The sequence below is a fragment of the Helicoverpa armigera genome, chromosome 19 (assembly GCF_030705265.1).
Source record: "Helicoverpa armigera isolate CAAS_96S chromosome 19, ASM3070526v1, whole genome shotgun sequence".
In the NCBI taxonomy this organism is placed as follows: Eukaryota; Metazoa; Arthropoda; class Insecta; order Lepidoptera; family Noctuidae; genus Helicoverpa; species Helicoverpa armigera.
The window spans coordinates 8003804-8030085 of record NC_087138.1 but is presented as its reverse complement, the minus strand read 5'-3'; the positions used below and the strand labels follow the sequence as shown (position 1 = coordinate 8030085).

At 40.9% G+C, this 26282-nt stretch overlaps 4 protein-coding genes and 1 non-coding gene across 5 annotated transcripts in view; 3 read left to right on the top strand and 2 right to left on the bottom strand.

Annotated features, from left to right (window-relative positions):
- LOC110374128 (ankyrin repeat and LEM domain-containing protein 2 homolog) overlaps window positions 1–3652 on the top strand; it is a 29637-nt gene extending 25985 nt beyond the window's left edge. Inside the window, exons 11-14 of the mRNA XM_064039522.1 lie at window positions 179–312; window positions 842–973; window positions 1352–1490; window positions 2063–3652. Coding sequence (XP_063895592.1) covers window positions 179–312; window positions 842–973; window positions 1352–1490; window positions 2063–2155 — 498 coding nt within the window. The 3' untranslated portion in view covers window positions 2156–3652. The remainder of the gene's footprint in view (window positions 1–178; window positions 313–841; window positions 974–1351; window positions 1491–2062) is intronic.
- A 147-nt stretch (window positions 3653–3799) lies between these two features.
- Window positions 3800–17406, bottom strand: LOC110374129 (uncharacterized). The gene is made up of 17 exons (XM_064039523.1): window positions 16976–17406; window positions 16470–16564; window positions 15911–16064; window positions 15488–15616; window positions 14779–14945; window positions 14162–14251; window positions 13272–13394; window positions 12756–12917; window positions 10840–11328; window positions 10155–10328; window positions 9715–9815; window positions 9392–9553; window positions 7492–7589; window positions 6624–6729; window positions 6201–6302; window positions 5599–5825; window positions 3800–5163 (listed from the first exon to the last, which is right to left on the bottom strand). Exons 1-17 carry the CDS (start codon window positions 17160–17162, stop codon window positions 3986–3988), a joined length of 3744 nt encoding a protein of 1247 aa, XP_063895593.1. The 5' UTR covers window positions 17163–17406; the 3' UTR covers window positions 3800–3985.
- Window positions 17407–17526: 120 nt separating this feature from the next.
- On the top strand, window positions 17527–17599 carry Trnar-ucu (transfer RNA arginine (anticodon UCU)). The gene has a single exon. It is a non-coding gene; the product is annotated as a tRNA-Arg (tRNA).
- Window positions 17600–18235: 636 nt separating this feature from the next.
- Window positions 18236–21542, top strand: Lsn (larsen). Its single transcript, XM_021331721.3, has 4 exons — window positions 18236–18612; window positions 20346–20547; window positions 20846–20992; window positions 21322–21542. The coding sequence occupies exons 1-4, from the start codon at window positions 18345–18347 to the stop codon at window positions 21452–21454; spliced, it is 750 nt and encodes a 249-aa protein (XP_021187396.1). The 5' UTR covers window positions 18236–18344; the 3' UTR covers window positions 21455–21542.
- A 176-nt stretch (window positions 21543–21718) lies between these two features.
- Window positions 21719–26191, bottom strand: LOC110374157 (girdin). The gene is made up of 11 exons (XM_064039513.1): window positions 25951–26191; window positions 25593–25769; window positions 25088–25192; window positions 24533–24862; window positions 24179–24257; window positions 23774–23957; window positions 23440–23563; window positions 22813–22961; window positions 22484–22582; window positions 22119–22193; window positions 21719–22034 (listed from the first exon to the last, which is right to left on the bottom strand). Exons 1-11 carry the CDS (start codon window positions 25999–26001, stop codon window positions 21902–21904), a joined length of 1506 nt encoding a protein of 501 aa, XP_063895583.1. The 5' UTR covers window positions 26002–26191; the 3' UTR covers window positions 21719–21901.
- Between the last annotated feature and the right edge of the window lie 91 nt (window positions 26192–26282).

Genomic DNA, 26282 nt, shown 5'->3' with positions numbered 1-26282 from the left:
TAACTTAGACCCGGGAGAAGGTTTTAGGATAGTTTTTGTCACCATCCGGCTACGGGACGCGGGTGGAACCGCGGACGAAAGCTAGTATACAATAAAATTTACATATTATCGAAAAATATATACATAATCCATTGAATTGATACTTCATTATACTAAAATAGTATTTTTTCATGCTTAGATATCGGATGACGAATCGGGGACGTCTCTTAACTCGGAGGAGGAATTCCACACGGCCTCCGAACACTCGGATCTTGAAGAAGACGATATGGCTGAAGCAAGTGATTGCGCGAAAGCCGAACCTTTTATATATGGGTAAGTTATTTATTTATTTGACTATTTATGTACATAGTAAACACATGACAGAAAAAAGTAAATTAGTAACATAAAATAGTATAAAGGTGCTGCTTATTTCTAAAGAAAACTCTTCCAGCAGGCCTGTGATATGAGATGTAGACTGTAAAGATATTTGTGATCTCTCTTGTCTATCAGGATTAGGATTATGACTACTGCGGCATAATATCCCATACCTGGCTGATCTCCCGGAAATCGGTCTTGGATGACATTTTGGCCATGGCCTTACACGAGGTCTCCAAGCAGTGGACAAGTTGAATAACTTATATCTGATGCTATCAGCGTACTTTCTCAAAGACGATACTTAAACTCTGTTGCCCCGAGGAGTTTGATGCGCCACTTCTTCTTCAAAGTGGTGATGGGTTGGCATTTTGGGCTGTCTAATGTAATTCTGACGTTCGAAAAGTGCTGTTTTCCAGCCTATTTTGAAAATGCTTCCAGTGACTAGAAAAAGTCTTATTAATTAGACGTTAATATCAAATGTTTTCAGTGAGGAGCCGTCGAAAGTAGACCGTCTAGTGTTCGATGCGCTGTACCAGTGCCAGATATGTCCCGAGCAGTACCCGCACGTGTACCGCTGGCGGCACAGCGTGGCGCTCTACCCGCCCGAGCAGAGGGACAAGTGAGTACACAGTGTTTATATCGTACAAGATGGACTGTCTAGTGTACCACGCGCTGTACCAGTGCCAGATATGTAGTGCAAAACTTGCATTATGTGCGTGGCGTGGATTGAGTAACTTTGAAGGAGTAAATTCATCATTAGCATCATATCAGCCAATTGCCGTCCATTGCTGAATGTACGCTCCCTCAAGGAACGCCAACTATCCCGGTCTTGGGCAACCTGCATCCATCTACTGGCCACCCTCTTCAAACACTTCAAATCATCGGTCCACCGTAAATTAATGCACCGAGCAAATTCATTTGAAGGCTATAAAAATGTGCGTCCAAAAGTTTACGGGTGTTAATTTTTATAACGCTAATCGTGTATTTTGTGATTCAGATGGCAGCCGGCCCAGACTGAAGACAGCATGAATGTCAGCATATCTCTTGGAGCCTTCAGCCCCGCGCCGCCGCGGCCGCGCGCCACGTGCTCCACGCCGCAGCGAGAACGAGACACCGCGCGGGCGCCGCCACTACAGGTAACGTCATGTGGCACAAACTGTTGGGATCAGCTTCCACAGAGTACGCTGTAAAATTAGTCAGCTGATAATTTGTTTGAGCTCATAAATCAATCATCATCTTCCTGCCTCGTTACCAAGTCATTTGGGGTCGGCGCAACATGTCTTTTTCTTCCATCCCACTCTGTCAGACGTCATACTTACATCCACTCCCTTCTGCTTCATGTCCTCTTTTCCTCATAAATCAGTATGAATATGAATGGTAGTACGCACATAACAAAGATCAGGCTTTGATTGAAATCAAGATTTAGAAAAGTTTTTTGTTTTACTTTTAATTTGTTTTTGTATTGTGCCAATAAAATCATTCTTTTTTTTCTTTACTTAATTGAATCGTTACTATAAGCGCTAGCTTATATGTTTAGTGTAAAAAGTCCTGTCAAGACTGTTTATCCTTAGATTATTACATACAGCATAGTATTTTTCTCACTAAACTTAATAACCGTTCGCAACTAATTCCCGAGTGTAAGTTTGTGTATTGTGTATAACAAATCGTGATTAATATTTTAAAATGTAATGCAATGCGACTGTTGCAGGTGTCGACATGGCTGCGAGTGACCGGGCCCAACTCCCCGCGGTCGGCGCTGGCCGTCAAGAACGCGAACCACAACGTGAGCTTCGGCTTCTGAGCGACAACACACGCTCAAGCACATACACACATGTGGCCTTTATCAAATTATACTATGTAACATCTTCATACATCTACCATTATTCGCTAAAACTAAATAGTGAAAATCTCAGTAGTATATAACGTGACAAATTGAAAATGTTGCAGTCACAACAATTTTTCTCTTTTGACCTTTTCTTGGGCAGCAAAAAAATTTACAATAAATTTTAATTATTAAAAAGAAATTGAAATCTTGAATGAATGAAAAATATTTCCTAAATGCTTTACTGTATGAATATAACCATTAAAATTTTGTTTCTCTGTATCTATTGCTAATTGAATTTTGTGACATTCGTTTATTTAAATATTGAATTTAATTCGATGATTACTGATTTAATGTTTATTACTAGAATACTTTTTGAACTGAAGAATGTTTATATATTTTGTTTAATAACCGAGTCTGTGGTTATGTGGATTGGCGCTACTGTACTTCTTATAGTTTAGTCACTTTGTGTAAGAGGTGCAACTTAATATTATTAATTAAATTCTATGTGACATACTAAATGCATGTGATGGCGATGTCCTAAATGTTCTAAATTAATCCACAAAGTGTATGAACTAAACATTAATGATTATACTACAAGAATGACGTAGTTCAAACACTTTGAATTACTTTAAGATAATAGGACGTCCTTCTATTATTCTATTAACATCACAATTATATCGACCATAGGCTAAGGAACCCAACTGACATAACTTTATAAATAGAGTATAATACTAAAACTTATATTTTTAAATTCTTATTTACTTTCTGCTGAGCAGTGAAGTGCAGCTGACGCACGGAGCGTGCAATCTGATGTCGAACGACGTTGGTCAACGAATGATTATGATTATATACGAAATAAATGTTAGTTCTAGGAAAACACTCACACTAGCTCTCTTTATTGTCTATTCAAATATGTGTACTTTCTATTACAAATAGAAAGTTGTCTATAAATATAATATTCAATGAATGAAGAGTTCTGCCGGCATAATTCTGATAAAACATTGCAAATCTCATATATTTTACGTTTTATAATGTTTTAGGTGAAGTAGTTTATAGGTTTACAAGCGCAATACTTACAATTTCATACAATATTTATTGACATTACATGGATTTAAATATTCTTTGGAATATTTTGTGATTTTCTTATCTTGGTTTGAAGCAGTATGAAAACGTAAATATTGTGTTATGATTAGTAAACAATGTTTTGATGTTATAGTTGCATTTGTTCATTATGTCCTGTGTTAGGTGACAATAAAGTTTCACTGCGTTGATTAGCATTTAATGTAGTTAGGTTGCGACGTCGGGACTCGTGAATGCCAAAAGCTGTGAGTTGTTCATATTACGTCTACGAATGTTTGTACTTTTATATTTGAAAGATACGAGAAATTAGCTATAAAAAGTATGTTTTATATGATATTACGAAGTTTTAAATTCACATAGACGATAGATAAATAAATTATGACTGGTTCTTTTTACTGTTGTTTTTATTTTTAAATTTACAACAAATTAATTTTGACACTTGTTTAATTCGAGGCTTGACGAGTCGACACGACTCTTACTTTAAATTGTGCTAAGACGATGCAAAAGTGTAATTTGTACATCCAGTATAGCTACACGCACTGTTTTCTACCAGAGAGCGTTGATTATATTTCGTCACAGGAAACGAGAATTGTTAAGCTCGGGTATAGAACATTGGGGGTACAGTGCCGATGTATATCTTCATACAAACTAGAGACTTAAGTACCGGGTAAGTGGTATATCCGAATAGCTTTGTTTTTCAAACCGCTGACTCGCACCGTGGTGCTTCTACGTGTCCCAAAAGTTATCGTTATCATCCTCGGACGTCTTGGGCAGAGATATGGGCGAGTTCTGATCGTAATCCGAGCGGCTGTTGTAATTGTCTACGTCGGCCGAAAAGTCGTCCGGATACTCGCCCTTATCGTATTCGCCGCTCGCGGAGTCGTCTAGAATGTCTTTAGAGAGTTCCAGTTGCATTTGTACGCTGGAGATGTGGTCGGTGGGGTCGGCGTGGAAGATGGCGTCGAGGACGTCGTTACGTGTGAGCTGCGCCGCCTGCTCCGGCGAGCCCCCCTCCCCGCCCGCCGCGCACGTGCCGCCTGCGGCGCCTCGCGCGGGGCTGCGGCCGGTGCTGCGGCCGGGGCTGTGTGGCCGACGCGCGGGGCTGCGGCTCGAGCTGCGACCGGGGCCTCGTGCGGGGCTGTGCTCGGGGGTGGGCACTGGACTTTGCGACTCGCTGCACTTGGGGCTGACGATGATGGTCATCACCGCAGACTGCACCTCCCCCGGCGCCTCCCGCCCCGTCAGCGTCATCTCGCGCGGGTTCACTGAACTCTGCACCACGAGCAACAGTTCCTGCGTCTGCGACTTGATGTTGTCGATCTCACTGATACTCTCCACTTCCACTCTCAGTAGGTTCTCCTCGGAGCCTTTCATCATTGCTTGACTGTTGTCCTTGTCGCTCCTCAAGTCTAAGGCGGAGTCGTCGTCGGGGGACAAGTTATACATTTTGGTAATATTTTGTTTTAACAGTTCTAGTTCAACTTGTTTGTTGTTTTTGGCTTTTTTGAGTGCTTCTTTGCGGGCGGACAGTTGCTTGATCTGGTCGCCGGAGTGTCCGGAGTGGTCGCGGACGGGCGAGCGGTCGGAGGAGGCGCTGTGTGGACGCGGCTGGCTCGCGTACATCTTGCGGAACTCCGCGAGCGGCGTGTCGAGGTAGTTGCCGCGCTCGTCCTTGTGGCTGTACTCAGTGATACCGCAGTACGCTTTGGGGATCGGCTTCACTTTCTCCACGACTGAAGGTTTAATTCTAAAGTGCGTCTCCCCGATGTCGAACCTGTTCTTGTACTCGCGGATATAGTTGTCAAAGTCGTTGCGCACAGAGTTCTTTAAGTCGGTAAACTGTGCGACTATTTCGTTTTTGGTGTTTTCATCCAAATGCTCCTCCGATCGGCTTCGCTTCACATCTGTGGAGTTTAAAATGTGAAAAGATTGTGTGGTAATCAGAAGCCAGGTAGTCTGACAACCAAGAGTATCTTATTGGTCATGTAACTGAAATGGGTTATTCCCGCTCGGTAACACCCTTCCATCAACACTGTTGACTATCGGGAAAAAAAAGTTTCGTTCGTTCACAGTGTTGACGAACGCTACTTATTATTTTAGTGTAAAATGGTTATTATGCACATGATAAGGCCACTTTTATTTTCTAGTTAATTGTGTTTCAAAAGATCTAACATAATCTATTAAAAAATTTAAAAATAAAAACCAGCGTTCGTCAACACTGAACGAACGAAACTTTTTTTTCCCGATCCCCCTTATAAACCACTGATGCTCACTTGCACCTTATTAGACTGGAAGCAGACTCCATTATAAGGAAAAGTCTAGGCACACGCTATACACACCAATGTTCCTGTTTCTCTCTGTAGCAGCAGTTTCATGCTGCATCCTACTCCTCTCGAGGCGTTGCTGTGACTGCTTGCGCCGGAAGTCGAGGTAAGACTTCTCGACGGCCTCGGCCTCGATCTCGAGCTTCCGCAGTCGCATCTTTGCCTCGCGCAGCACCGCGTTGGGACTCTTGTCGCGAACCGCTGGCGGACTGCCGCGGTAACTGCTCTCTTTACTTGAAAAACTATTACGTTTGATAAAGCTGCAGTTTTTAAATACATACAGAGAAAATAACTACACTAACCAATTATAGAAACTACTGCTACTGAACTAAAGTTCTCGCAATTAACAAATTTTCTGGTGCGAATTCTGGTTCTTATAATTTAGTTAACATTACAAAGCACCTCTCACGATATAAAAAGAACTATGTGTGTAACTAAAGCTGAGGAAGACGCTATATATACCTAAAATAAAATGTGTTAACGAGGGCCCAATGACTGTCAAATAAGTTTGCCCCTACATTCAGCTATTTAATGCCTAGCTTGCGCAGTAGTTTCATTCGTAGACAACTTCAGAGATGCAAAGTTATTTGGTGTGAGTTATACTGTGAAATGCTTACTTCCTGAGTCTCTCTTTGGCCTCTCTTAGTAAGGATTTTGGGCTTTTCTCGCGGTTACGATTTTTCTCTATGGACAGTGTCGGCCGCGAACGTTGTTGCACTCTATCAAAACATTTCCAATTGTTACGAAGTGTGGTATGTCAAATTGTTTAAGATTAATTTCATTTGTTTAATTTGAATCGTCTAAAAATGTGACAGACCGAAATTGTATTATTTACAGTACGACTTATTGAAATGGGTACAGAAATCTTTCAGACCCCAACAAAATTTCCCACTAAGTATTTTCAGCTGTCAAATCGCCGAATTGACCAATGGGCGGCAAGTATGCGACTGGTTACGTTTTGCTTAGTGAGTTGGATTCCCTAGAAGTTCAAAGAATAATTCCACTACTTAAGCCATGAAGTGTTGGGTGGAACAACTTACCGTATAGACCGGGTGTAGCCCTCGTCTTGCGGCTGTACCGAACACGATGCGATCGGCATGCGACCCGCGCCGCTCACTCGCAGACACAACCCGCTGGTGCCTGCAGCTAAACATATCATTGAAGTGTACATACTAATATTAAAAAAGAGAAATATGTTTTTGGTTTTACCCTCATGGCTCCAATGCTACTGAACAGATTTGAAAAATTCTTTCACTATCTGGAACGATAAACTGCCGGGCAGTCCCAGCTGTCATTTGGACATCTTTGGCAGTCGTAACTCGTAGTCAGAAGCCAGAACGACTGACAACCAGTCTTTACAAGTGGTATCGTATCGGGTTGCCCGGGTAACTGGGTTGAGGGGGTTAGCAAGGGCAGTCGCTCCATGTAATAGTTTTCAGCTGCATCCGGTTACACTGAAAGTCGAACCTCAACATAGTTTGGAAAAAGCTAGGCAGATGATGAAACACATGGTAGAGGTGCAATGACATAAACTTATGATGATGATAATGATAAGCTACCTTTGGAGGTCAGGATGGTAAATAGTCGACTCATGTTTAAAATGAAACTACGTAATCACATCCATGGCAAGTTGGCGGAATCATTACATTAGTTCATTTTCTTCACTTTCTTCTCTTGGATTCTGTTTGATTCTTTAATTTCTGAGTAATACATATATATTTATTTATTTATTATATTTACATATACATAAATAAATTTTTTATTATCTTGCACTAATGCTCAAACTGTGTTGCACCTACCACTTCTGTTTCACCACCACCCTAAGGTAGACTGGTAGAAACGCCTAAGGCGTTAAGTTCGCCGTTGTACAATGTGCATAAAGTATTTTAAATAAATAAGCATACTTACGTCGTCTCTCTTTGAGCGGCGACACGTTTCGCTTGGTGACGCCCGCGAGCGGCCAGCACGCGCGAGTGCGGCCCGCGCGGGACTGCCCCAGCGGCGGCCTGGACAAATGTTATATAGCTCATATTACTATATATCCTAGTTATAGTATAGAAGGGCTGCGGAATCGTGGCTACCACAAGGTGGCCGCCCGAGACATAGGCCAATAGAGAAAGATGGTGGGAGGATCTGGATTCCTACAACCTCGATTGGTGGGAACAATAAAAGGATCGAGAGGTGCGAAGGCGAAATTGCAAAACAGTAGGACAGTTCAGGCTAAAAAAAAGAACAAGATCTCTCTCTCCGTTCGTGTCGGTTTATAGTCCCAACGTGCTTCGAGAGTGATTGAATAGCGATCATTGTGGCAAAATGGGGCACACAGGTCTTTGGCTCACTGTGTCTAGCGCTTGTGTTGTGCAGTGTGTGTGTGTGTGTGTGTGACATAGTTACCTCCTGGCAGTAGGATGCGTGTCGCGCAGTACGCCGATGAAGGGCAGCGTGTCGCCGGGCAGCACGATGCGCTTGTGTTGTGCAGTGTGTGTGTGTGTGTGACATAGTTACCCCTGGCAGTAGGATGCGTGTCGCGCAGTACGCCGATGAAGGGCAGCGTGTCGCCGGGCAGCACGATGCGCTTGTGTTGTGCAGTGTGTGTGTGACATAGTTACCTCCTGGCAGTAGGATGCGTGTCGCGCAGTACGCCGATGAAGGGCAGCGTGTCGCCGGGCAGCACGATGCGCTTGTGTTGTGCAGTGTGTGTGTGTGTGTGTGTGTGACATAGTTACCTCCTGGCAGTAGGATGCGTGTCGCGCAGTACGCCGATGAAGGGCAGCGTGTCGCCGGGCAGCAACGACGCGCTTGTGTTGTGCAGTGTGTGTGTGTGTGCATAGTTACCTCCTGGCAGGATGCGTGTCGCGCAGCACGCCGATGAAGGGCAGCGTGTCGCCGGGCAGTTAACGACGCGCTTCAGGTTGTGCAGTGTGTGTGACATAGTTACCTCCTGGCGTAGGATGCGTGTCGCGCAGCACGCCGATGAAGGGCAGCGTGTCGCCGGCACGATGCGCTTGTGACGCGCAGGTGTGTGTGTGTGTGATAGTTACCTCCTGGCAGTAGGATGCGTGTCGCGCAGTACGCCGATGAAGGGCAGCGTCGCCGCCGGTTAACGACGCGCTTGTGTTGCAGTGTGTGTGTGTGTGTGACATAGTTACCCCTGGCAGTAGGATGCGTGTCGCGCAGTACGCCGATGAAGGGCAGCGTGTCGCCGGGCAGCACGACGCGCTTGGTTGTGCAGTGTGTGTGTGGTGACATAGTTACCTCCTGGCAGTAGGATGCGTGTCGCGCAGCACGCCGATGAAGGGCAGCGTGTCGCCGGGCAGTTAACGATGCGCTTGTGTTGTGCAGGTGTGTGGTGTGTGGTGACATAGTTACCTCCTGGCGTAGGATGCGTGTCGCGCAGCACGCCGATGAAGGGCAGCGTGTCGCCGGGCAGCACGATGCGCTTGTGTTTGTGCAGTGTGTGTGTGGTGATGACATAGTTACCCCTGGCAGGATGCGTGTCGCGCAGCACGCCGATGAAGGGCAGCGTGTCGCCGGGCAACGATGCGCTTGTGTTGTGCAGTGTGTGTGTGTGTGTGTGACATAGTTACCTCCTGGCAGGAGGCGTGTCGCGCAGTACGCCGATGAAGGGCAGCGTGTCGCCGGGCAGCACGATGCGCTTGTGTTGTGCAGTGTGTGTGTGTGTGTGACATAGTTACCTCCTGGCAGTAGGATGCGTGTCGCGCAGTACGCCGATGAAGGGCAGCGTGTCGCCGGGCAGCACGATGCGCTTGTGTTGTGCAGTGTGTGTGTGTGTGTGTGACATAGTTACCTCCTGGCAGTAGGATGCGTGTCGCGCAGTACGCCGATGAAGGGCAGCGTGTCGCCGGGCAGCACGATGCGTGGCTGGGCGTCGCTGAACATGCTGAGCTCCTCGCCGGCGCCCTTGCGCCACCCGAAGCTCACTGTGTTCACGCTAGCGCTTGTGTTTACGCTGGACAATACAACATTATCTTTCAAAACTCAAACATCTAGAACCTCACATTTTTGAAGTAGGTAATTTTCAAATTGAACTATTAATTCTTTTAATTTCTCGTCTGTAAGGCGGTCCCTAGGCCTACAATAACAGAATAAATAATGAAAATGTATAGTTACTTGTAGCCAGGTTGCGCGGGCGGCGGCACGGGCGGCGCGGTGCGCGGCCGCGTGAGTTGCGTCGCCGCGCTCGCCGATAGCTGCTCGATTTGACGACTTTGCTGAAAGTGTACATACGCCTTAACTATCAATTATTTTAAAGAAAAAATGTTTGCAGTGGTAAATATCATTTTGTCGATAGCTGTAAACAAGGGAGTATAAATAGGGAGTAGTACCTATGGATAGTATATTAATATTACTGAGCATAGTAGGTACCTATACATAAATGAGTAAACAGGGAAAACTCATAAGGTAATACATAGAGGTAGTACATAAGATCATATGTATATTAGAGAGCTTATAGGAGTAGGTACATAAGGATGAACACAAGGAAGTACATAAAAAATAACAAAAGGGGAGTTAACAGGGAAAGTAAGTCAGTACATAAGGGAACTACGTACCTGAGCGGCAATCGCTTTAAGCCTCTCATTCTCCTCTCTAAGCCGCTGTATAAGGTCACGTTCACCCCCCCTGTCGAGGTCAAGGTCAGGGGCCGCAGTGTCCCCCGCCTCGCTAGACGCCGACGACCGGCTGCGCTCGCGAGCCCTCTCGTGGTAGATCTCGTCTAAATTCGACTGTATAACATATACAATTAGGCGAAGAAGTGATCATCTTCGACAAACACACCGTCCCGTCAGGTTATGAGAGTGAAGGAATAGTGAGTGCACCTGTGTCTGCGCAAATGCTTGTGCACCTTAATATGTCCTTCGCAGTTGACTAATCTCCTTACATGAGAACAGCCGCCAGTCGTAGCCGATAATCGGCTAGGAGGACATCATCATCATCAATTTTAGAGTGGTATGGGATTAAGATTTTCATGATTCTCTAAATATATTTCATGATTAAAACAATTGGTTAACGCTAAATATACTTCCACCGATCAATATTTTCATTCAGTGAAAGCAGTTTTAACAAACTTCCCATAAGGAGAAAGTTTTCAATTTGGATGTTTGTATTTTATTACTAAACTTAACTATGCAAACATTAGGTAAATTGTCTTTTAGTACTTGTCAGAAGAACTCTAGTACAAGAAAATGTTAGGGGAGAACAAAAAAGTGATAATGTAGATATTAATTTATCACTCACCTGACTGAAATTAACATTCTTCTTCCTAAAATCATTGACGACTTGAGTGGTCTTCAACCTGTCCTCAAAATCTTCGCTCTTCGAACATTTATCATTCAGCTGGCTATTATTCAACGTTTCGTTCAATCTCGACGTTGAAGCACTGTGTTCGGTAATTGTACCCCTTTCTATAACACATCTGGGGGTCAATTTCGAAGATTCAAGATACTTTCGGAGTATCGCTAACTCATCTTTGAGTAGGTTGTAATGCGAATGTACAGTTTCACTTTCCATATTGTGTACTTTTATTAATTTGCTGTTCGATTCTTGAACGGTTTTCATGTTTTCGAGTTCTAAGCGTTCTTTGGTAATGTTTTCTCTCTCTTGTTTCATAGATTCTAAGTGTCCTTCGAGTATCGTGAGCTCGTTGGAAATCTGGGCGCGCATTTCTTCACCGCGTTTTTTTAGAATCTGTTCGGCTTCAGCCAGTTGCGATTTTAGACTGTCTTCCTGTTGGGGAGGATAGGTATTTATGATTTTTTATAGCTAACAAATATGGTTATAAAATGCTGCCTTTCGGGATGAAAGTTATTATTTGTATCAATTGTTAAATGACTTTTAGGAACTTCGCACACGCATGCAGCAAACCGAGATTTCGTATGGAGATGTGACTTACTTGACTTGACTTAGAGTGCTATGTGAGCGTGAGTGAGTGCCCCTAGATGGGGCAGAGGGCATTGTGATGGCGGAGCACTGTGGATGCCTTCTGCCCCATGAAGATGTGAACGCATTAATTCGAACTAAAATGATGCAAATGTATCCGAATGGAGCTGGATGAGTGAAAGAAGTGACTACAGGATTAACAGCATTGAAGTATCCCCAGGACCCGCGTCTCGTGCTGCAGCTGTGCAAGCTACAGTGCTGCAGTTACCTTGACAGAGAGGCGCTGTGTCTCAGCGCGCACGTCGTGCATGGCGCGCGTCATGTGCTCGTGCTGGTCGCGCAGGGCTCGCGCTAGCCCCCACAGGACCCGCGTCTCGTGCTGCAGCTGTGCAAGCTACAGTGCTGCAGTTACCTTGACAGAGAGGCGCTGTGTCTCAGCGCGCACGTCGTGCATGGCGCGCGTCATGTGCTCGTGCTGGTCGCGCAGGGCTCGCGCTAGCCCCCACAGGACCCGCGTCTCGTGCTGCAGCTGTGCAAGCTACAGTGCTGCAGTTACCTTGACAGAGGCGCTGTGTCTCAGCGCGCACGTCGTGCATGGCGCGCGTCATGTGCTCGTGCTGGTCGCGCAGGGCTCGCGCTAGCCCCCACAGGACCCGCGTCTCGTGCTGCAGCTGTGCAAGCTACAGTGCTGCAGTTACCTTGACAGAGAGGCGCTGTGTCTCAGCGCGCACGTCGTGCATGGCGCGCGTCATGTGCTCGTGCTGGTCGCGCAGGGCTCGCGCTAGCCCCCACAGGACCCGCGTCTCGTGCTGCAGCTGTGCAAGCTACAGTGCTGCAGTTACCTTGACAGAGAGGCGCTGTGTCTCAGCGCGCACGTCGTGCATGGCGCGCGTCATGTGCTCGTGCTGGTCGCGCAGGGCTCGCGCTAGCCCCCACAGGAACCGCGTCTCGTGCTGCAGCTGTGCAAGCTACAGTGCTGCAGTTACCTTGACAGAGAGGCGCTGTGTCTCAGCGCGCACGTCGTGCATGGCGCGCGTCATGTGCTCGTGCTGGTCGCGCAGGGCTCGCGCTAGCCCCCACAGGACCCGCGTCTCGTGCTGCAGCTGTGCAAGCTACAGTGCTGCAGTTACCTTGACAGAGAGGCGCTGTGTCTCAGCGCGCACGTCGTGCATGGCGCGCGTCATGTGCTCGTGCTGGTCGCGCAGGGCTCGCGCTAGCCCCCACAGGACCCGCGTCTCGTGCTGCAGCTGTGCAAGCTACAGTGCTGCAGTTACCTTGACAGAGAGGCGCTGTGTCTCAGCGCGCACGTCGTGCATGGCGCGCGTCATGTGCTCGTGCTGGTCGCGCAGGGCTCGCGCTAGCCCCCACAGGAACCGCTTCTTCTGTTGTACTGTACGTTCTAGCTCGGCCTCGCGCGCTTTGAATGTCTCCTCCATCTGGGTAGTTAGAAAGGTAGCCAATGGTCAAGCGATCAAAGTGATCCTAACGGTCAAAGTTAACACCAAGAGACCAAGGGAATGTAATGATCAAGTTATCCCATTTGTCCAATGATCAAAATTCTCCCAAGTGGTCCCAATGATCATGTAATCCTACTGATCAAACTGATGACAACAAGCAAGTGATAGAAGCGCTTAAACTGATCCCAATAATTGAAGAAATCCTTGAGGTCAACGTGAACCCGATAATTGAAGACATTCTCAACGTCAAAACGAACCCTATAATTGAAGACCCTGAAGCTCGTAGACGTACTCGTGTTTGCGAGCCGCCATAAAGTTTGGAGGCATGCTCACCTCATCTCGTTTCTTCTGCAGCTGCAATGCATGCGATGCCATGGAGCGCTTCACCTTGTTCTCCTCTTCCACCTTCACCATCTCCACCTCAGTCTCGTATACCGACTTCAGTTGTTGGAACATCTATAAATTGGATCCACTATAGTTCGGCTTTGGGTAAGACCTGGTTGTTCCTTCTTGAGGAATAATAATAATTTTGAAAATCATTCACTGATTAGTGTTTTCCTTGATATGTTGGCGTTGGCTTCCGGAAGCAACGAGTATCTGTGTTTTGCAAGAAGCACTGCTTATTTGACCTCCTCAACCCTCCTCAACCTACCTAGAGAACCCCCTTCGGTAAAAACTGTCGAAGATGTTCAAATGGAAGTATTTTTTAATCGTTTCTTATTTGATGTTTAATAGTTATAACAACATCTGGTTACGGAAGGGAAAGTTTTATTTGATGGGGGCAATATTAGTTACTCAACCTATGCATGATGGCTACATTTCAAATACGTACTTATTGAGCTACCTACATATGCCACCGCTCATAGTCAAAAAGCTAGGTGATTGACTGAAAAGCTATTCCAACCAGTTGGTTGGTTGAGACATAAAATATCGTATCTACTCGCATTTTACGGGGTTTCTAATTGGAATATAGTATGAAACTCTCAATTTTGTCTCTTTCATAAAGCCGCAAAACATTTAAATAGCCGACAATTAATTTTAAAAATTATCTTATTTTATTTTGGAATCACATACAATTATTTACATAGGCATTTAGAGCTATGGAACGCGCGTGTCATTTAGCTATTAGGTATACATGGACACAAAATAATGAACTGAAATACTAGATGGAGTATGGACATAACAAAACAACATTTAAATGAATAATAAAATAACAAAAAGACCTCTTCAATGAGGCTTTTCTCCATGACGCTGATATTCTTAACGAGACCCTCCATATTCGCTGTATTTACCAAAGCGGCATCTTTCACGTTCTGAAAGAAAACCATTTTGAACTACTAACGTATCGTGCTACAACTACAATTGCACTGAAAGAGATATTTCACTTAATTACTTGTTTTTGTTGTATTGCTAAGAGATAGAATAATTGGTAGTTGCTGAATGGAAGCAGAGGTAGCCTTAATTATGTTTATAAATGGTGTGTTCCAACTTTGTCATGATGAACATATTTATGTGTTTTGGGAAGATGCAATCAAGATAAAGGTGTTTTCAATAAATAATATTGGCAATAAACACGACTTTAAACCTATACTAATTTTACGTATAAATCAAGTTAACCAACAATTTCATAAACGCGCAATAAAATAAAACAAAGACATATTATATTCTAAACATCATAAACGTACGAAATATTTACTGTGAATTTTCAAAGAAAACTGTTCTTTTGAATAAAACGGACGTTTATGCCTTCTGTGAACTTGGCTCACAGAAGTACTTACGGACTAAGACCATGTAGTACCTAGCTACGTTAGTTCAGGGGAGTTAAAATGATCAGACCTACCTTAGCAAAACACTTCTTCTTCTTCTTAGTCAACTCCGTAAGCCTGTACATGCGATTCTGACAACTCTTGCAGTAGACATAGTGTTTGCAGGTTTCCAAACTCGGCGGGTCTTTGTTCTCGACACTGATTAACGTTTTGGCACTAGATAGTGACTCATCTGATGCGACTGTTGGAGAAGGAAGGTGAAGAAAATGTTACAATCTTGGTTTCTTTGAGGATATGAATTCCACTAGCATATTGGTTTTTCATAATTGAGGGATGCCACTAAAGAGCGATCAGAGCTGAGCAGAGATTTAGACGAGCAATAGAATTTCTCCACTCCGTTAATACAAAGGGATCGTTCAAGTATTACGTAATACATATATTTTTTGAGATTTTAGACCACTATGTACTGGGCAGTATTCTATTGGTTGTTTCAAAAACATCTCTGGTCTGGTCATCTCGTCTTTGGTGGATGCTTAATAGAAAGAGGCAATTCTGGAAATGCTAGCATCAGCTGAATACTGTAGCACCCTTAAATCATGTGTAGGCATTTTTTTCTCTGCTTTTATAGTTTGCATGGATTTGTGGATGCATAGACCACTGAACAAATTTTGATGATCTTTTCAGTTACAATGCCACTTCATCCATCAGAATAATACACTTTTGAGCTAAGAAGATTAAGGAAGTAACAAAATGAAATATTATGTTATTAAATATTAGACTCACTTGCAGTAGCTGGCATATACTCTTTGTACATGGGCATACATTTCAGTATGCAGAGCAACAAGGGTTGTTGTTTGTCATTTTTATACATTTCGAAAATGTTTGACGCGTGTTCTGAATCACACTGCACTCCTGTAATAGGCAATAACATTCTACTATGAAAACAAGGCTATAATACATAGAATTCAAATCTATAGGTAAGTATTGATATTATAATGCTGAAGAGTTTGATTGTTTGAAAGCTCTTATCTCGATATAAACAATACATCAATTCTTGATTGATTGGAAAAAATCCGTCGGTGCTAGGTAGACCATTTAATAAGTAGTAATAGCATGAGGACTATTTTAGTAGGTACGGGAAAACCGGCAAAACCATGGGAGGATGTTAGTCATTAATAAATATTTTAGCATAAAATTCACTCTCACCTAAATAATTAAGTATAGACCAAACATCTGTGTCTCTGAACCTCATCTCCGCCTTATTCTCCTCGGTACGTTCCATAAGGGACTTGGCGAACCCAAACACCATGTTAGCCAATGGTATCTCTGATATGAACACGGAGAAGCTGTATGTGAACTCCTGGAATTAACGGATTTGTGAAATTGTTAGCAACAAAGAAGGTTAGCATAAACCTTATATGGTATATCTGCAATATAATTTTGAAGAGGAAAGACTTGTAACAAATAAACTCAATAACTATTGGACTAATTTTAATAAATCTTCTCATTTCAATACTACGATATCAATGATGAAAATAAATGATGTTTTATCCGAATATGGGAAGTAATTATAAAAGAATTTCCCTCAGAACCGTGAACCATGTAACCATGGTAAATAATAGTAAATGGTTTTTATTTTTGTAATGTTTCTATAGAGTACTATGAATGGGCATTTTCTTCTTCATATATTAAATAGTTTATGATCACTGAAAGCACATACTGGAATGATAATGAATACAGTCAATCATATAAATAAATAACTTACTAGACGCAGCAGGTATTCAGCTATGAGAATATTTAGTGCTTGATAAGTTAGCTCCAGGCGTTGTGTGAAATGTTTCTGACAGGGAGGTGGGTCACCTAAAACATACAAAAGTATTATAAACATCAGACCATTGAAGAAACAACCAAGCTTTGATTTCTCTAACTGTAACAAATACCAAAACTTGACATAATTTTTACATATGTTATGAAGAAAGCACAAGCAACCGTACATTTAATTTTGAATTTACAGTAACATTGAATGATACTGTCATTAATTCTCTTAGAAACATGTATTTCTCTAAAATAATATCAATACACAAAAATATTGTTTAGTAAACAAAGCTCCCTTTCTTTACCAGACAAGGACAAAAGATCGTGATGTGTCGTGAAGAAAAAGAGACAGGAATATAATTATGTTTCAAATGTTAGTTGTTTGTCGCTGAAACGATGACGGGACGGGAATAAAATGAAGGCGAAAATTAGAAGACTTTTCGAAATGTTTCTTACCGGTTTGGGCACTTTTTAACACATTTACGATATGGCCACGTAAGTACGCTCGTAAATCGTTGAGTATACCATTCTTTTCAAACAATTCGTAAATGAATGATTGAAAAGAATCCGCAGACTCTGTGTTCGTAACATTTTGGGTTTCTGCCAGAGCTGGCGAAAATTCTTTCGTAACGCCACTTTCCATTTTATTGTTTTGACTATTTTATATTAACTTGTATCAGAAATTGTGCCTACATTCTAATTTTATGCGAATTAATTTGTCAGTTTACTGGAAATTTCAAACTTCCCAAACACAGATTTTTGACGTTTGTTGTTTTGTTGACATATCCGGCTAAAATGACGACACAACGGAAAACGAAAAATGTTAAATAAGTCCTCTTTACTTCGAATGGGTACAAAAGTAATTTTCTACTCGCACAAAAACATATTTTATTTTCTTGAATTTATACGCATCATAAATTATTTCGTTACATGCACCATTACAAAAAGTATAGCATTTCGAAGTACATTTAGGATAGGTTACATATATTTTGATATGTCATCCATCAGTCCCTGTGGCGCAGAGGATAGCGCGTTGGACTTCTAATCCAAAGGTCGTGGGTTCGATCCCCACCAGGGATGTCAATCATTCTTTTTATTCGTTTCTGTTTTGTTTGTTGCCGGTTATTAATAAAATACTATAAATTGAATGTAATTCAATTTTGTTGAAAGGACTTTTTAACGAATTATGTTTTTATTTCAATATTTTTTTCGCAACGTAATACTTTATCTCTTATGACATCAATTTCGTTTAGTTCCTGTAATTATTTAGAGTACGGGAGCAGAAGGTGCTGAATAAAGGTAGGATCCTTGAAAAGACCAATGCAAAGGAAAACTGTGAGCCTTCTGCTTTTCTTTAGTAATACTTGTGTGAGAAGTCTGAATGTCTGATGAGAATGACATTTTATGATGAAGAATCTCGTACCTGTAGAGGGACGAAAGAAGTTCAGGAGAAATGCTGAAATACAGGCCCTGATTAATAGGACTGATTTATTTATTTTTGTATGTGACAGCGCCATCTACAATATTGTTTACAAAATGCCGTACGATCAATATCGTATAACGTATATCACCAATATAATTTTATATATTGTATTCATTCTAATAAATATATTCTTTAAAATTAGTTGAAATAGCAATAACAATATATTACGATAAAATAATTCGTCCGAAATTAGTGAAACGAGTGAAAAACATCTGTTTTGCACGGCCAGTCATAATTTGACATTGACAGTTGATAGTGACCAAAATATTTGGGGAATCGCTTAATCACATTAAAATATTGTTTTTTTCTGCTTCAAATTATATCTTTTTCCAATAAACAATCATGAGGCGTCGAGCAGGATTAGGTGCCATACAGAAACATAAACTGGAACAAGAAAAATACCGGGAAAAGGGGTCGGAAATACAAGAGAATCAATTTCAACAGATGTCTAAACAACTGGAGGTGTTTAGGGAGAACTTGGAAGAATTCGCGACTAAACATAAAAGTGAGATAAAGAAGAATGCTCAGTTTAGGCGGCAGTTCCAGGAGATGTGCGCGGCCATTGGTGTCGACCCATTGGCGTCAGGAAAAGGATTCTGGTCTGTATTAGGTTTGTAGCGTTTTTTGTTTAATTTGACCTTATTAATCTATCTTGTACATTATAGATATAGTGATTCTCTCAGTTCGCTTCACTTCACAAGTTCCCTAATCAAGAACTTTATTAGAATCTTGAATCTTTGATGGAACCTAATCTACAAGCTGTAAAATGTTATTTTATGAGTCATTTGTCAATAATAGCACATAAATATCAATATGGGTCACTCACAAGCGCGGATCCAGCCCTCAAAAAAGGTTGTGGTCACAGCTACTAGAAAATCGGAACTAGAAACGGCTACTAGAAAAGTACAAGTCAGAGCAAGAACATTCTCATTAAAAATTATGCAAGTCGTTTATGGACTTTGAATAAAATTATTTCCTTTTTTCTGAGCATCAGGCAGCAGGAGCATCAGGACTTTGGCATTAGGAATGAAAATAAACTTAGGAGGAAGTCAGACCCGATAAAAAAAAAATAGTAAGTTTCGATCCAAACCTAGGTATTTCAATCAATTACTTCTAGTAGCCAATAAGCCAATATAGGGAGGGTTTGACGCATTTTGTACACTTTTACAAATATTACCAGTGGCGGCATAGCATCGGGTGGCACCCGGGGCTGCTACCTATTGACCACCTAAAAAAAACGACAAAATAAAATTACAAACCAATCTAATATTGCTAAAAACGTTTTTTTTTTTAATATATCTAAACTCATATTATGCTCACTATCAGTTCCGTCTCTAGCTTATGTATCGGGTGCAATCATTACTAAAGCACCCCTATGTATGGAAAGATTGTGAGTAGTTTTGTTTTTTGCGCGAGCGTAGCAAGCCGGAACCTTTTTAGATTTCGGCGTAGTTACCAAGTTATAAAACCAAAAGCGAAGACGTGGTACAGAGCGCCAAATTTTTGAGATCTGTGCCACAAACATACTTACCTATAGAAATTATAGAAAAAGTACTGTGAAATTAAGAAGCTGTGAGCGTAACGAGCGCAAAATTTTGGAGTCTTGGGACACGAAATCACCCAAACAAGTAAAAAAAAGCCACCGCTAAGTGAAAAAACCGCGAGCGTAGCGAGCGCGGAATTTTTTGAGTTTTGGAACAAAACAGTACCAAAACAACAAAAAAATTTAAAATAGTGACAATAGTGACTATTGAATAATAATAATTTTATTGTAATAGACAGCTGTGTTGCTGGGAAGTTTGTTTTGTTCTTCACCGCTTCTTCTTAACCAGAAAGTGCTGAAAGAGGGCGTTATGGGGGGTGCTATCATTTTCTACTTTCAATTTTAACTTAAACTAATCTAACTTTTCGACATTGAACCACCGCAAAGTGAAGAAGCCGCGAGCGTAGCGAGCGCGAATTTTTTTGAGTTTTGGGACACAAAAGTACCTCAAAAACTAAAGCTGTTAGAAAAAAATATGGTGACCTCGAATTAGTAAACAACAGTACCTACAAATTTTTTTGTTCCCTAGTTCCCTGTTATGATCAGCCTATCGATTTAAAAAAACCGTAAAAGTGTGATGTCACAAGTCTAATAAGGTTGTGGGCATGCCCATCGTGCCCACAACGGTGGATCCGCCCTTGGTCACTCATGATCTATCCTACTTCTTCCAGACACACCATGAATTATTTTAATGGTATTTAACCACAGCAATTTGAATTGAATGTATATAACAACATATAATGCATATTGTCTTAAGGCAATACAATAATATGATTACAATTCCATGTTTTACTTTTCAGGAATTGGAGATTTCTACTATGAAATAGGAGTGCAAATAGTAGAAGTTTGCTTAGCAACAAACTACAAGAACGGTGGACTCATCACTTTGGAGGAGCTTAGGACAAGGCTGATAGCAGCCAGAGGCAGAGCGAAGATACACCAGGAAATTACTAATGAGGACCTATTGGCTGCTGTTAAGAAACTAAGAATATTTGGAAATGGGTGAGTCATTAAAAATATGATTTGTAACTCAGATGACTTACTAATTTGGACATTAGTAATATTACCTGGTTCAAGTTGAAGCCCAATGTGGTGACTGAATGCTGAAATTTTTTCATAGATGCCATTTGATCCGTTCAAACTGTGATTAACCTACACAGGCTAATTAATACCTGAAGCTTGAACTTATTCTCTTATTTCTTGTAAATGCATGTATGGTAATCAACAAATTAATTATGTTTTGAAAAAACTCATACGATGCTTAGCTACAGTAATACAATATAATCTTTTATTTTTTCAGTTTCACAGTAGTGCCAATAAGCAAAGGCAAGTGGTTGGTTCAGTCAGTGCCTGGTGAACTGAACCTTGATCAAACACTGGTGTTGCAGAAAGCAAGCGCCTTGGGCACTGCATGGGTGTCTCTTAGTATTCTCACTGATGATTTAGGGTAAGAATCAGAAATTATATAAATTGTTCCTAAGTATCTCATTGTCTATTATGCAGCAGAAGAGCTTCTTTGCTTAAACATGCTAATCGCAGAAACTTCTTAACCAATTTGAAAAAATCTCAGTAACAGATAGATTGTTTATTTCCTAAATGCGCTAATCGCAGGAACTATTAGTTAGATTTGAAAATTTATTTCAGTGTTAGATACCCCATTTATCAAAGAAGGCAATAAGCTACATTTTAGCCTGGTGCACTACCGCTGGCGCATGCTAGTAGTCAATGTATTTCAACATTATCATTAACTCACAATGTATTTTTTCTAAATTCCAGTTGGAATGAGACAAGAGCACAGAATGCATTGAACCACATGGTGAAAGAAGGTCTAGCTTGGGTGGACAGCCAGGATACCAAGGAGACTTTATACTGGTTCCCCAGTATGTTCTCCCAATGTGTTGAAGCGTGAACTACCAATTTAAGTCTTATTGTCAAGTGATAAAAGTTATATTGTAATGTAATCTATATTTATGTTGAAAATATACACATTGAACAAATTCGGAGTTTTTCCTTTTACATGATGACTGGAATGCTGGTAAGTTGAGAACTAAATAATAACACAAAAGTAAACTAATATTTTTATTTAAATATTGCACTTACATAGTACTCTAAAAATATAAAAATGTTTGGAGGTAGTCTGTTTCAACAAGTAAATAGGAAATTATTTCGAAGTATCAATTTAAAGGTATATTTTTTTCGATATATGCAAATTCTTCATAAAAAAATTGATATAACATAAAATACAGAAATACTGGTTTGAATCATATTTCCAATACATTTTGTGTAAATACTACTCTTTTATTGCATTTTTATAATTCTAAGAAGGAATAATATATTCTTAAGACTAATTTAATTGTTAGCTATTGCTATCTTCAGAAGTTCCAATATAGGGTAGTTTTAATTTGGAGCGCAATTCCTTATTTTCTTTATGTAATTCATCAAGTTTCTTCTTTAATTTTTCTGTCATCTCTAGGTAAGACTCTTTCCATCTGTAAAATATTAAAATGGCGTCATTAATGATAATTATTTTATATAAAGTATTTGTTTTACAGTAGATAAAAATGAATGTATACTTTTTGCTAAGCTCCATTTGATTTGCTAAATGTTTGTTCAATTCTATCACCTCTTCTTCTTTTGTTGTCACCATTCTGAAAAAAGGGAATATTTTACGATACGATACATGTACACACCACGGAATCAACGAAAAACATTTGTATTGATAAAATATATGTATAATAGGTACACTTAAGAACTACATGACCTATTTCAAAAAGGATCATATTATATCCAGGTATGAGAAGTTATAGATATCTGTGGAGATCTAAGGGGTAGGCCTATGTTCATCAGTGGACGTCCTATGGCTGAGATGATGATGATCATGATGATGATAGGAAGTAGGTGAAACCGCGGTGTTCAGCTAGCTTTTCAAATTACTTACTTGTGATTTAATTCTGTTCTGGAAGCCAGCATAGTTTGTAACTTGTTAACCATCTTGTGGGTTTCGTCCAACGATTTTTGGAGATGTTCCACTTGCAACCTGAAATGTTTATAGAGGACGTTTATCAAGCAATCAACACGAGTCAGAAGCCAGAGAGTCTGACATCCAGCCCTGATAAGAGGAATCTGGTTGCCCGGGTAATTGGATTGAGGAGGTCAGACAGGCAGTAGCTCCATGTAAAACACTGGTACTCAGCCGCATCCGATAGAGGAAGCCTACTCCAACATAGCTAGGAAAAGGCTAGGCAAATGATGAAGGTGTATTCTCACTTAAGTTCGTCACACTGCGTCCTCAAGAGTTGTTCCTCCCAGTCCCGACGCTTGATCTCCCTCGCGTGGCCATCTTGTATTCGCTGCACGTCTATCGCAAGGCATTGCTTCTCGCAAACCAACTGCATGTTGCGACGTTCTGATGATACCTGAATATGATTAAGATTAAGTTTAGAGTCTGTAAAAGCGGTGATTGATAGATGGTGTGAAAGATTATGGGGGTAGTTTGGGCCGCAAAAGGCGTGGCTGAGGTGGCATTCGCGAGGCCTCGATAGTCGCAATTAAAGGGCTCAATATGCCATGGGCCCTTGACGCCACTGGACCCACGGAAAGGTGCCACCAAAACGATCAATTAAATTAAGCAATTGGCTACCGATAAGTAAGTCTAATTAGTAATTTCAGTTCCGTGCCAAGAAAAGGAGTCCCTTAACAATAGACCCCCCGACGCAAAATGAGGGGTGTTACAAGTTTCACCAATATGTAGGTAAGTATGTGTGTCTAACTCTGGGACCCTAGCTCTTACACGGTTGGACCGAGCTGGATGCGGTTTATTTGCATTTGAAAGCTGGTTTAATTTTATGTCTTGCGGAAAGTACTACAAGAAGAAAGTTATAAAGTGCAACTTACTAGTTCCTGGAACAGCGCTTCAAGTTTTTGTTCAGCTAGTGCGAGTTTCGGATCAACTGATGTTAATGTATCCTTCTGCTGTTTCAGATAATTCTCGTTGGATGCTATTAGTATTTTGTTTTCTCTGTAATATAAATTTTAATATTATAAATGTATACTACTCAACCAATTCAAATGATCAACAATGAACAATTTTTTATCTATGAAACAGTCAGCAATATATACTTTTTGTATCAGGGGTAAAACACTGAAATATAGGTATCTAAAATTTGACACCAAGACATTCTGTATTTCTTATGTCCTAGACATATGAAAAAAAAGGTTAGGCAGATACCTTAAAGTCTTGTTCAACAGCAACCCTTTTTCCACTAACTCAGCATCCAAGTTCCTGATATGTTGCAGCATATCTGATACTTTTTCATTGTACTTCTCTTTGATTTCATCCATTTCCTTCCTACATGATGATTCTATGTCATGTCTTATGTTGGATAGTGCGTGCTTTAGGTCTGTTACCTCTCCTGTAAAACATTTGAATGGGGTTACATGCTAATCTAAAGTGAATCTTAAGGCTTTGAGATGGGGTATAAAATTGCATGATAGTTGTCTGAATACAAGGATCAAGAAAGGCTTCGATGGTTGGCAAAATTAATTGAGCTATCCAGAAGGTTTGGCAACATGCAATGGACATACTTTCTGAAAAGCTGTACTTAGCAGGAGCAATTTAAACGTAAGAACTTACTGGTTAATTCCTGTATAGTTTTGTAAGCCTCATTCTTCTGTTTGGATACCACTTCATAAAGCTGCAATGCTTCGGCAACCTGTTATAAAGATGAAATAAAACTTAAATGATTTATTTAAAGAGTTCAAATCGTGGCTGGAATATCTATACAACTAACTGCTGATAAATGGAAAACATTTTCCACAAAAATAGATTCGCTGCAAATTGTTCGAAAGTTCAAAATTTACCGTGGCACTGGTAAAGGACTCAAAAAGAAACAAGGGGGTTGTTGTCAGTAAAAGAAACATAGTAGGAGAGTTCTCTTCTCGAAAAAGGACTAAAATAAAATTCAGTCTAGCTCTGGTCTTAACTTACTTTTGACTTTGCCTCTGCCTCCCTCTTCACCTTTTCCCCACATTCTTTCTGACACAAACTCAACTGCGCTTTCAAATCTTCACTATTCTTCTTTTCAACGGCCAAATTAATTTTAAATTCTTCTAAACTCTTTGTAACGTCATTCAACTTATCTTCTAATGCTTTGCCTCGTTCTTTATACGAATTTATCTCTTTTTCTTTAGTTTTCAAGTCGTTTTCTAAAATACTGTGTTTTGTTTGTAAATCTTTGTGGTTTTTTTCTAACTCGATATAGTCAGTTAATGCTGTTTCGAGTTTCAGTTCCAAATCTCTTCTTTCTTCGGTTGAGTTCTGGGAAAATATTGTGGTATTTTAATGTAAAGATTAAATGAATAGCGAACTAATTAGATACTAAGGCTAACTAGTGACTTGAAATGGTGTCTAAATGTGGCGAAGTAGAAGAGTAAAAATACAAGTATAGAGGACCCCTACAAATTGCAAGGTTCTGGGGATATTCTCATAAGACGGGTACCAAAATCCTGAACTCCTGACTCTTATAAGAATACTAGTAAGTACCTGCTGTCCTCTCTTGTCGTAGCTCTGGTAAGTCTTGAGCTCGGTTTCCAGTGCATCTATAGTCTTCTGCGATGTCTGCCATAAAACGTGGAGGGAGTCTCTTTCCTGGAATGTAAATGAAATTGTATCTAGGTTTATTCTATGCTACTATGTATCCGAATGCTTACTCGTCTCTCACGAAAACAGAGCAGAAATGTAGGGGATGGCACCATAAATATTAGGTACCCACGTACTCCAAAAATCAAAACAAAAACATGTGGTAATTGCTTTACTGCAAGATTTTGTATAATTTTTGTCAAGCCTGCTGGAGTGAAGACGCAAGTGTAACACCAACACTTACCTACATTGAAGGCATTAGACAGGCTTAAAATCGCTGAACCGAGATATAAATCTCATCGCCTAACGACTGCTGTGGCATGTGCACAGGTGAGCGTAGTGTGGGAAATGACCTTCAATGTATTAGATTATGTTGTTAAAAAGTTATCAAAAGCAAAATAATAAGTACCTTAGCAAGTAAAGTGACTTGTTTCTTCAACTCGTCCAACTCTTTACCCTGATCCTGGTTATTGGCCTGTCTAGCATTATCCAGTTTCTCTTTAAGCAGCATCCCCACTTGTTGAGACAGTTTCTGGTTGTCCGCGATCAGTGATCTGATTTCCTCTTCCACTACTGTCTGATTTTGCTGTGAAGGTGAGGATTTTGTTTATGGTAACCAAGTTTATGATAGTTTTGGGCGTTGCTGGGAGGTGTTTATTTTAGTAGTAAATAAGGTGCATTCAGACACTTAGTATTACCATGAGTTAACTGATTAGTATTTATTATTTATTGATAATTATAAAAGTTTTATGATTAACATACATTACCCTGTAAAAATCAACTTCAGATTGAAGAGCGTCCAAAGTTGTATTTTCCATAATACTTTTATTTGATGCAAAAAATTACCATGAAGGATGTAAGAAGGTAGTTTATGTATCACTTGCACATACTTAATAACAAAATCATAAATTATATGAAAACTTAATAAATTGATAACTTTCTGCGACCACGTTTTGTTTACATTTCGCGCTCCGGAAACGTCATCATTGGTCGCTAGGCAACAGAGCCGCTTCGTTCAAAAATCTATATAGGACGGAATCTAAATTTGATAGACTGGATTCATGTTCGATTTTGATTTTTATGAATTCGTGTTCGTTAA